Raw genomic sequence first — 11659 nt, forward strand, 5'->3', positions numbered from 1 at the left:
TATATATACATATATATATATACATATATATATATATATACATATTACATATATATGCATACACACACACATTTCTTTTATTATTTACATAATATATAACTTTTGCTTTTGATTTCGCATTATACATGTATGTACTGTATGCATATAAACATATTTACGCATTTTTCCTTTTGGAGGGGGAGCCTTCTTTTTAATTTAGGGTGAAATAATTGTTTTTAAGAGATGCATCCACATATCAGCTCGTATATCAGCCTGTTACTTTTTCTTATAACATAATGCTCCTTCTACTAGTAACAGGGTGGAATTAAACTTCAAACAAATCATAATAAATCAGCTGAACATGGAATGATTCTATGAGATGAAATTCTCTGATCTAGCTATCCATCTCCCTCTCACAAACCTCTCCTATTGCACAGGGATAACAATGATCTAGCTATTCTCAAACAAACGCCTCACATCTATTATTAATAGGAATATGAAGGGGGGTGAATTATTCACTATGATTTTTCTGTAGATAACAATTAGGTGAAAAATTACAACTTCCGCTGCATGACAAAATGCATATTTACTGGAGTGCCATGCCTAGAAGCAATAATTTCCGCAGTAATTCTGCTTGGTCTCAGTATGATATTCAACATTGTCTCCTCTGAGATCCGTTAACAGGAAAATATGGACAGAACTATGAAAATCGGAACAGCCCCCACTACAGATTGAGGAAATGTAAGTCAATTAGGCGGTAAACATTTCACTATCTACTCAGCTGGACCGAACAGACAAATATGTACAGTCTAGAGAAGATAATTAAACAATTAAAAAAACTTCATCCCACAGATGGAAGAAATGCTTTTTAATTAGGCAGTAAACATTTCAGTAGCTGGGAAAAGCAAACAGTAACATATGATGGGATGTCTGGTCTCAGTAATGCATCCGAAATCATTTGAAGTCATGGGACCCTTCCTGAGCCCAGCGTGCGACAGGACCCTGCAGCTTAGTACGGCCACTTAAGAGTGCGACCTGCTGAGCGCCAACATGCCCCAGGATGAGTGTGGCCGGCTGGAGGCTGGTTATCTCAGATACGGTGCTGATCAAGGGGAGGAGAGGGCTGTTTAATAATGCATGTCGAAGCAGACATGATCAAACACAGGGCTGAGACCAGACTTGTCTCAAGACAACCAGGCCTCGGGATCGATCAACTTACCCCCTGCACGCACACATACAAATACAGTCACAGCTGAAAATGATGATGGCTGTAACCTGGCTTTGATCCCTGTCTTAGGATTTCAAATATGTGACACCACTAGCTAAAATGCTTCAACTTTGCATTTTTCTCATTTAAAACAATGTTTTTTGCTTTATATTATTTTATTAGTGAAAAAAAAAATATTGTCAAAAGCTGAGATTATTATCATCATCATCGTCGTCGTTGTTGTAATTTTAAATGATTCTAAATGAAAATTAACACAGTATTTTAAATAACAATATTAAAATAAATGTTATTATAAATAATAACAATAATAAGAATAGTAATAGTAATAAAGTATTATTATTATTATTATTATTACGGCATTTTAAATAGTTCTAAATGAAAATTAATAGTGTCTGTTTAATAATAATAATATTAATATAAATTCAGAATAATTTAAAAAATAAATTTTGTTTTAGATTAATCAGCACTGTATTACTTTTGATATAGAATAATTTAAAATTAAATAATAATCATAAATCTTTTAAAATTATTCTAAATAAAAAAAAATTATACAACGTCTTATTAATAATAATTTGTTGTTGTTATTGGTATTATTAAAAAGACAAATGCATGGATATTAACCACAGCTAAGGTTTCCACCTCTCCACACACCAGGAAAATGCTAAGCTCGCTCCTGGTAACATAGCTAACACATACACACAACACATGTGGGAGGCTGCGGCTTGTTTACGAGCTGCACAGCTAGCTCTAGTGGCTGTTGACCTGTGATTATTAAAAACACACCATAATGAGGAAAAGAGCTGTAGACCACATGTGACACACAAGCATCCGTTCCCAAGCTTGAAACCAAGCCACGCAGCGTTTCATCTGCATTATCAAAGCAGATCACAGAAGTTGAAGCTGAGAAGGCTGAGGGTTTGTGTCTGTGTTTTCAGAATGGTGCAGGGGCTGAGAAAAAGAGAGAGGCAGATGCTATAGCAGTCCTTTATTTAGTCAGCTGACGGGAGCTCTAGAGGAAGCTATGCCTGCGATTAAAATTTTCAATCACAAAAACAAACGGGAAAGGAATGTGGCAAAAAAATAGATTTGCATTCCCTTAAGGAAATGGCTGCGAAGCAGAGAAAGAATGGTGTTAAAGTTTTAGCCAAGATTAGATTCTAAGCTTTAGTTCTGTTAACAAAAAGCCGAATCAGAGCTCAGAATCTTGTCAGCTGTGCATGAGAATCAGCACACAGCCTGACCCCATCTTTGTAGTGTAAAGGCGAGTAGAAGGTTAAATAGATGCAAAAAAAAATGCATCTATGCAAATTAATGCAAAAGACAAATCACAATTCAGTATGCAAAATATAATAAAGTCATCACTGTCAGTTAGATTTCCAATGCCAAACATTCTACAGTCAATGGGAGATTTTCAGAATGCAGGAAATGGTGTCCAAGTTGTTCAAGATTAATTGCAAAAAATCATAGAGAAGAAAAAAAATAAACAGCAACAAGATTTCTTATCTCCGAACCCTCCTTCAGTGTAAACCTATGATATGGTTATTACTGTTAACTAATAAAACTAATAAAAACATTTTTTGTTAAATGAAATAAATCTGAAATAAAATAAAACAAATATTAGATTAAAAAACTAAATTAAACTAAACTAAATAAAAATTATAAGCTGTTTTGAACTAATATAAATTTAAGTTGAAGCACTAAAATTACAAACTGGCAACAAGTAACTAACTAAATCTGAACTAAAAAAAAAAATAATAATTAATTATACCCAAGTAGTATTTTTTTAAAGCACATAACATTAATAAATGACATTCTTTCAATTAAAACTGAAAAATAAAAAGCTAATTAAAAATATTAATAAAAGTATAATCCAAATAATACTAAAATAACACTGTTCTATCAGGTTTATTTATTTTATTTAATTTTTTGGGATAGTCCACTACTGTAGGTAAAAACCTCAATGCTAAATAATAATTAATTATACCCAAGTAGCATTTTTTAAATCACATAACATTAATAAATGACATTCTTTCAATTAAAACTGAAAAATAAAAAGCTAATTAAAAATATTAATAAAAGTATAATCCAAATAATACTAAAATAACACTGTTCTATCAGGTTTATTTATTTTATTAAATTTTTTTGGATAGTCCACTACTGTAGGTAAAAACCTCAATGCTAATGAAGTCTAAATGAAGTCTGAAAATGGTATTTTTAAAGCACATAAAATTTATAAAAATCTAATTAAAACTGAAAAATACAAAGCTAATTCAAAATATTACAAATAATAGTAAAATAAAACTCTTCTATCAAGATTTTTTTTCTGCTTATTTGATAGTCCACTAGGTGAAAACCTGAATGCTAATGAAGTCTGAATGCTAATGAAAAGCAAGAGTATACATCTGATTTAAGATGTCATTCATTTCCGATGCACGAACAACGCAGGGTGAGTTACATGCCAAAGTTTAATACTCACCCTTTGCCTTAATGACACCACAAAAAAAGAAGTAAAAATATAAATAAAAGCAATCAATACTGTTCACACCATCAGCCTTCATATACAACTTAATACAGTAGCAAAACGTCTCCTCATTAGCGTCTTAGTAAATGGCTTCCTTGTGGCATTTCCCAGAAAAAGAATCAATATCCAGTCTTGCAAAACCTCAAATGAAACCATCACTCCATCGTCTTGCTCTAATCTTCCTGTCCGAATACACAAGACAATAGTGTGACAAATTGTAAGGTAAAAAAGGATTAAATCTATTCTAGTGAAACATTTAAGTCAATGTTCTGGGGAGGCCGAGAGCCGGGGGGATGAAAAACAAGAGCACGAGTGTCTTATTGAGACAGATGTGAGTGAAAGAGTGAGGAAATTCCCAAAGGCCTGTCTGTCTGTCACTAAAAGACGAGAGAACACCTGAGTAATGGGTTGAGAAGGACCAGTCCAAACATCCCTCTCCCTCTCCTGCCTCTCTGCAAAGACAACAACATTATTCACACAAACTAATACAATCATCGTTTGACAGCCTTGACCACTACTGAGACTTCCTCTGCATGCTAATGGACCCACGGATAGACAAACCCCACACACGTAAACACAGCAGCCATGCCAAACCCCCTTCAGGTCTGCAGACTGGCATCAGTGAACCAGGGAAAGCCTGACACATCTGCAGCGGGCGAAGACACCCAGAATCTTTCAAAGACTGATAACAATTATAACCCGCTGGCATCCATCTTTCTGTGGCTGCGCTGTCCAAAGAATATGCCAGCTGGCGTGTGCACAGACACACATGTGAACAAGAGTACACACATACTCATTGATGCTTAGATCAGATGCAGGTCAGGTACGAGCACTCAAGAGGGTAGATGCAATTTTATTTTGCTGTCTATAGGGCATCTGTTCAACTCCAAACAAGCAACTCAACAAGCTTCCAAAAATTACACCTGCGACCACTGGCTCTTGATTGCATCATAGTTTACAAATTACAGACAAACTATCTATCTATCTGTTTGAATATGTATAATAAAAAATCTGTATATGTATTTTACATATGGGTATATAAAATATTGAAAAAAAAAAAAAGACGGAAAGGGATTTTCAGCATCAAAACAAAGATTAATTCAGCTTTAATTTTTTTTTCATACATTAGAATATGTTTTGTTTAATTTTATATATTTTTTTAGTATAAAATAATGACTATCATACATTTTTACAATGATTTACAAAAAACAACCACTAAAATGTCATTCAATGTAGTTATAGTTCATATATAAAAAAATATTTAAAAAAACGTATATTTATATTTAGAACATATTTTTAATCATTCAAACTATAATCATTTATTGTGATCACATTTTATTTTATATATTTCAATAATTATGTTGTTTCATTTTTAAGTAAATATTCTGAAATATTAAAGAAGACACTTTACTTGCATTCAATATGCTTTCTATATAAAATCTCTTTTATAAATGTAATTTCATGTGGACACAAAAATGGGACATCTCATCTTTTACCCATAAATACACAAACTATTATTCCTATTCAACCATTCATATATATATATATTATGTTTTATATATGTGTATGTACTGTATGTGTGTGAGAGAGATTAATATTTAATGTATTCTGTTGTGTATTATGATTCATAGTATGCATTATATGATACACTTTTTAAATGTTCTATATGTTAACACATTTACATGTTGACACATGTCTATATGTTAACACATTTCTTTTGATGCTCATGCAACAATAAATAAAGCAGGATGGTCTTACCTCTAGAGCTGCGGCTCGCTTCTTCAAAAAATTTTCTATATTCCGTGCCGCTGTTTCCACAAGTTGTGCCGCATTATTTGTTTTCACAGTGAAATAATTCTGATTATCCATAAAGATCTGCCATAACGGAGAGAAAAAGGCACTCATTATAGGGACTCTGGTAATGAAGTAATGAGATGATGGTTTACCGGTAATGATTGTTTTGATAATTAAGCAGGCTTAACTCTCACTCATGATTCGTTGGGGTGAATAGACATTAAAATACACATGCATCAATATGTATAGGAGAGTGTGTGTGCGTGGTAAAGTGTGAAGGCCACTGGACCTCTGACCTGTCTTAGATTATTCCCAGCGCTGGCTGTGTCTGCTAGAGAAACCAGCTCCTGCTGCAGCTGATCTACCCATTCTTTTATCCTGCAAACACAAACACTCACATTAAATATACAGTTGCAATCTAAATATATACCTAGAGGGGTCAGAAAATGTAATGGAAAAACAATACAAGTCTTTATGAAGTAACTAAACCACAGTCCTGAAGACAGCTACATATGTGAGTCACATTGAAACTGCAATTTGCAGTATGGAAGAGTTACAGCAAATGTGATCTCATGACAGGTGCTTTTAATATGCACGTTTTAAAAATAGCACGAAGCAGCTACAAACAACTAAACAGTCAGTTAGCACACTGCAAGCAAGTACACAAGATGAATAACCTGGTGAATGCACAAAAAACCTGTCCTTCAGAGAAAACACAAAACGCTTCAAGCATAAACATGTGTATAGAGTTTCCATCAGAAATGGCTTTAGGGATCGTCTGCTGTGGTTTTATAGGTGCTGTTCTTACTTTGAAGTATGTGTGGCCCTACCTGATTGTTTAAACTAAACAAATCGCTCATTTATTTGATCAAGATTCCAAGACGTGACACGAAAATTCATCAAGCAAGTCAAAGCAGATAAATGCTCAATAAACTTGGACATATCAAAAATAGCAGATGAAGGACAGGAAAACATGAGGGTTGTACAAACATGAAGTTATGAGCGAAAATGGCACCTACCTGGAAACAATCAGCGAACATATGCAAAACATGAGGGTTGTACAAACATAAAGAAGTTATGAGCGAAAATGGCACCTACCTGGAAACAATCAGCGAACATATGCAAAATAAGAACATTTTGCAAGAACTTCAAAATAAAAGCATAAATGTACAAATTGAAAGGCATCTGCAAAATAGCATAAAACCTGCATTCCCTCAAACTGTTACTCTTTTATATCTGTAAGTATTTATATTTATATTTCAACCTACAATTCCTCTTGCCAACTGTTAATCTTGTAAACTGTAAATGGTTGTGGATCTGCTCTACATAAGACTAAATTCGGGGAAGTCACTGGTTCCAGTGACTGCTCCGCATGGTTATATGACATCCAATTAATATGAATAATTAATACTACTGTACAACCACATTTTAATGGAAACTCTCTTTATGATATTCCATGATGTGCCTATATCCACTGCAAGATGAAAAAGAGAGTGAATTCATGGACATCAGGATGAAGTCACATGTCTTTCATGGCCTCTGTGATCACAGATCTAAAATTACCCAAACCATGATGAGAAATTCAGGAGGTGTTTGTGAAGTGTGAAGTCCATCAGAGAACTAGAAGTATCATCTCTTGAAGAAATGTATTTCTGATGCATTTAAACAAACTGTGATCCTATTTGAAACACTAAATCATTTTTATTTAAAGGGGTCATATGATGCTGCTAAAAAGAACATTATTTTGTGTATTTGGTGTAATGAAATGTGTTTATTCGGTTTAAGGTTCAAAAAACACATTATTTTCCACATACTGTACATTATTGTTTCTCCTCTATGCCCCGCCTTTTTGAAACGCGTCGATTTTTACAAAGCTCATCGATCTGAAAAAGCGAGGTGTGCTGTGACTGGCCAGCTATCCAGTGCGTTGTGATTGGCCGAATACCTCAAGCGTGTGACGGAAATGTTACGCCCCTCACCATACTGTTGATGCCGTGTCCGGCCGGAGCGACAAGACATAAACATTAAAACCCATTACAAACAAGGCATTTGTTGCATCCAGTGGGGACATAATTACAAATTATAATGACTTATACTGTCTTTTCACGCGTTGCGTTGCATCGCGCCACGTAAACAAAACCATGTCTGCATTTGTGATCGGAGAAATGACAAACAACAAGTGCTAACGTTAATCCACACTGCCCAAAACTCGCGTTTGAATCATCAGTGGCAAATGATAAAAGAAAACGTACTTACGTGAGTCAGAACTGCCGGCATTTTAGTCTAACGTAACTCTCCCAGGATCAGTAAACAGTCCTCCATAAAATGTGCTGCACACATCTGAATATTTGGGTTGAACTGTTCTGGAACAGTGTTGCACTGGTTATATGTCACTGGTTATATGACATCCAATTAATATGAATAATTAATACTACTGTACAACCACATTTTAATGGAAACTCTCTTTATGATATTCCATGATGTCCCTATATCCACTGCAAGATGAAAAAGAGAGTGAATTCATGGACATCAGGATGAAGTCACATGTCTTTCATGGCCTCTGTGATCACAGATCTAAAATTACCCAAACCATGATGAGAAATTCAGGAGGTGTTTGTGAAGTGTGAAGTCCATCAGAGAACTAGAAGTATCATCTCTTTAAGAAATGTATTTCTGATGCATTTAAACAAACTGTGATCCTATTTGAAACACTAAATCATTTTTATTTAAAGGGGTCATATGATGCTGCTAAAAAGAACATTATTTTGTGTATTTGGTGTAATGAAATGTGTTTATTCGGTTTAAGGTTCAAAAAACACATTATTTTCCACATACTGTACATTATTGTTTCTCCTCTATGCCCCGCCTTTTTGAAACGCGTCGATTTTTACAAAACTAATCGGTCTGAAAAGCGAGGTGTGCTCTGATTAGCCAGCTATCCAGTGCGTTATGATTGGCCGAATACCTCAAGCGTGTGACGGAAATGTTACGCCCCTCACCATACTGTCATGCCCTGTCCGGCCGGAGCGACGAGACAAAAACATTAAAACCCATTATAAATGAGGCATTTGTTGCATCCAGTGGGGACATAATTACGGATTATAATGACTTAGGGGCCATTCACATATAGCGTTTTTTGCGCGCTCAAGTTTGTTATTTCAAATGTAGACGCGCTCATAATGGAAGCGACACGACGACACATGCGCACAAAAGTGTAGCATTTTTTTCCAGGTGCGTCCGTGCCGCATCCAGATAAAAACATTTCAACTTTTCAGAATGCTGCAAGCGCACCGCGGGTCATGTGACAAGAACCAACCAATCAGCTTCATCCTTTCCCGTAACAACATTGAAAGCTCAGCCAAGATGAAGGAACAGCTAATCAAAGTGCACAGGTCATGGTTGGTTAGCAACGGCAGACGTCTCTGGAGCGCAAGCGCCCGAACCCTTTGGGGAAAAAGCAGAAAGCGGTGCGCCTAGCATTTTCCAGTTTTTAGGCGCGACATGTGAACGGCCCCTTATACTGTCTTTTTACGCGTTGCGTTGCATCGCGCCGCGTAAACATAAAACCATGTCTGCATTTGTGATCAGAGAAATGACAAACAACAAGTGCTACTCTTCACTGCTCAAAACTCGCGTTTGAATCGTCAGTGGCAAATTCTTTAAATATAAAAAACTTACTTACAGTCTGTGAGTCAGAACAGCCGGAATTGTAGTCTACTCTCCCAGGATCAAGAAACAGTCCTCCATAAAATGTGCTGCACACATCTGAATTTCCTGAGAACCAAATCAGCATATTAGAATGATTTCTGAAGGATCAAGATGGATGCTGAAAAGTTTGCTTTCCCAACACAGAAATAGGGAGGGAAAGCAAAAATTGAGGGAAAAAATCCATTTCAAAAAATATTAAAATAGAATTAGTTATTTTAAAATAGTTATTTTAAATTGTAATAATATTTCAAGTGCATTACTGTTTTTGCTGTATTTTTTGACAAAATAACTGCAGCCTTAGTAAGACTTTTTCAAAAACATTATGTAGTGTATATTAAATAATTTTTTATCTTTACTTATTAAACATTCATGCTCACTCACTTATGCTACACAGAAATATTCTGTAAAGCATTCTGCCCTCCCGTGTATTATTTTTGTGAGGGAACAAAAGACTGCTGTCTGCATAAAAGAAGCTGACTAGCAAATGTTCAGTGGTTTTGTGGTACCAGAGGAGGCCAAGTTCTTACTCTCTTTCCCAGAAGCACAAAAGCACACATATCCACATATCCACAGCAGCCGTCCAAGTTTAATTCGTGAACCCAAACCGTCAATACTAGTATAATAGAACCCTCTGGTGCTCTCTGTATTGGGGTCAGAACCGAATTTGAAAAGGGAAGTGAAAAAAGATAGATAGGCTGCAAAGAATTCTGAATTTAATATAGGCTCCTCCATTCTTCTCCTCTAGCGCTCATTCTATTGTTCTGTCATGGACCTTTTTCCTCAGGGGCCGGAAACACAGAAGCACAGATGTAGGTTGCAATAAGACAATCTGTTGGTTGAGGTGCTTTCTAACGAGCAGAGGCTATGGACAGATATGGTTATAGCAGCACTTTTTTAAACTAAGTCTGCTAATTCAAAATATCCTGTTTGCAAGAAGTTGCCTCCACAATGTAAAGTCCCACACACTGTTTAAAACACCCTGTAAATAAGCCATTAGGCTACCAGTCAGACCTTCTTCACTCACAGGGCTTTGGCTGGCTCACAGGAAGTTGCACACTACCTAGTAAACTTACAACCACACATGTTGCCAGGTTTTATGGTGGAAGAAATGCAAAGTTTCTCACAACCGCCATGATTCACTAATGCACCCAAGTCTAAACGTCTAAAGGCCGGGACACACCAAGCCGACTTCAAAGAACTAGCGGCGACGAAAACCGACGGTGTTGTCGCCTCACGTCGGCAGAGTCGGACCAAAAAGCTGCGCTCGAACACACAGACTAGGCCTACAGCCGACGGCAAACTAACACATGCGTTCTGCGCATGCGTGAGAGGAATTAACTGTCTATATCAGCAGCTATCAATAGTAGGCCTAGCCTATATATTCGTCATTCAAAATGAGAAACCGAAACAAAGATATACGAGATAAACGCAAATATAGGCTACGAAACGTAAACAAAGCAGCGCTTGCTTACCATTTTGAATATCAGTATGATAACTTTAATCATTTTAAGCGGCTCATGTTGTTATGAAAACATTCGCGTATTAGAATGATTGGGAAAGATCACGTAACATTTATACAGCCTTCTGTCTGTACCGCCTTCATTTAGGTGCTTGTTTTCATCACTTTCGCTTTAATTCTCAGGCACTGAATCGTTCGCTAAACTGAACATCCAATCAGAGCTCTCACTCGCGCCCGATGTTGGCCAACGGCCGACCGTCGGCTTGGTGTGTACCGGCCTTAACAAAGGAATAGTTCACCCAAAAATGAAAATTGGCTGAAAATGTACTCACCCTCAGGCCATCCAAGATGTAGATGAGTTTGTTTCTTCATCGGAACAGTTTAGGATAAATTTAGCATTGCATTATTTGCTCACCACTGCCTTCAGAATGAGAGTCCAAACAGCTGATAAAAACATCACAATGATCCACAAGGAATCTACACGACTCCAATCCATCAGTTAAAGGGATAGTTCACCCAAAAATGAAAAGTTGATGTTTATCTGCTTACCCCCCAGGGCATCCAAGATGTAGGTGACTTTGTTTCTTCAGTAGAACACAAATGATGATTTTTAACTCCAACTGTTGCAGTCTATCAATCGTATAATGCATGGCAATGGTAACAAAATCTATGAGAGTAAAAAAAAAACATGCACAGACAAATTCAAATTAAACCCTGCGTGTACACACCTCACGCACCAGATGCCGTGTGCGCGCTCAAGGCAGTTGGACATAGTGCTGTATTAGAGGTAAAAAATGATATAAATACTGTTCGGTTTCTCGCACAAACCTATCGTTTCGTGTCTTAGGACATCAATGTGTCGTCACGAGCCGCAGGGTTTAATTTGGATTTGTCTGTGCATGTTTTTTTTTACTCTCATAGATTTTGTTACCATTGCCATGCATTATAAGACTGATGGACTCCAACGGTT

At 36.3% G+C, this 11659-nt stretch overlaps 1 protein-coding gene across 1 annotated transcript in view; it reads right to left on the reverse strand.

The window, feature by feature from the left end:
* LOC107738419 (voltage-dependent calcium channel subunit alpha-2/delta-1-like) overlaps positions 1–11659 on the reverse strand; it is a 117111-nt gene that overhangs the window by 97333 nt on the left and 8119 nt on the right. The window contains exons 2-3 of the mRNA XM_016550188.1: positions 5819–5900; positions 5487–5603 (exon numbers count right to left, since the gene is read on the reverse strand). Of these exons, the coding sequence (XP_016405674.1) occupies positions 5487–5603; positions 5819–5900 (199 nt within the window). The remainder of the gene's footprint in view (positions 1–5486; positions 5604–5818; positions 5901–11659) is intronic.

This window comes from Sinocyclocheilus rhinocerous, unplaced genomic scaffold, assembly GCF_001515625.1.
Source record: "Sinocyclocheilus rhinocerous isolate Xijiao unplaced genomic scaffold, SAMN03320098_v1.1 scaffold975, whole genome shotgun sequence".
NCBI lineage: Eukaryota > Metazoa > Chordata > Actinopteri > Cypriniformes > Cyprinidae > Sinocyclocheilus > Sinocyclocheilus rhinocerous.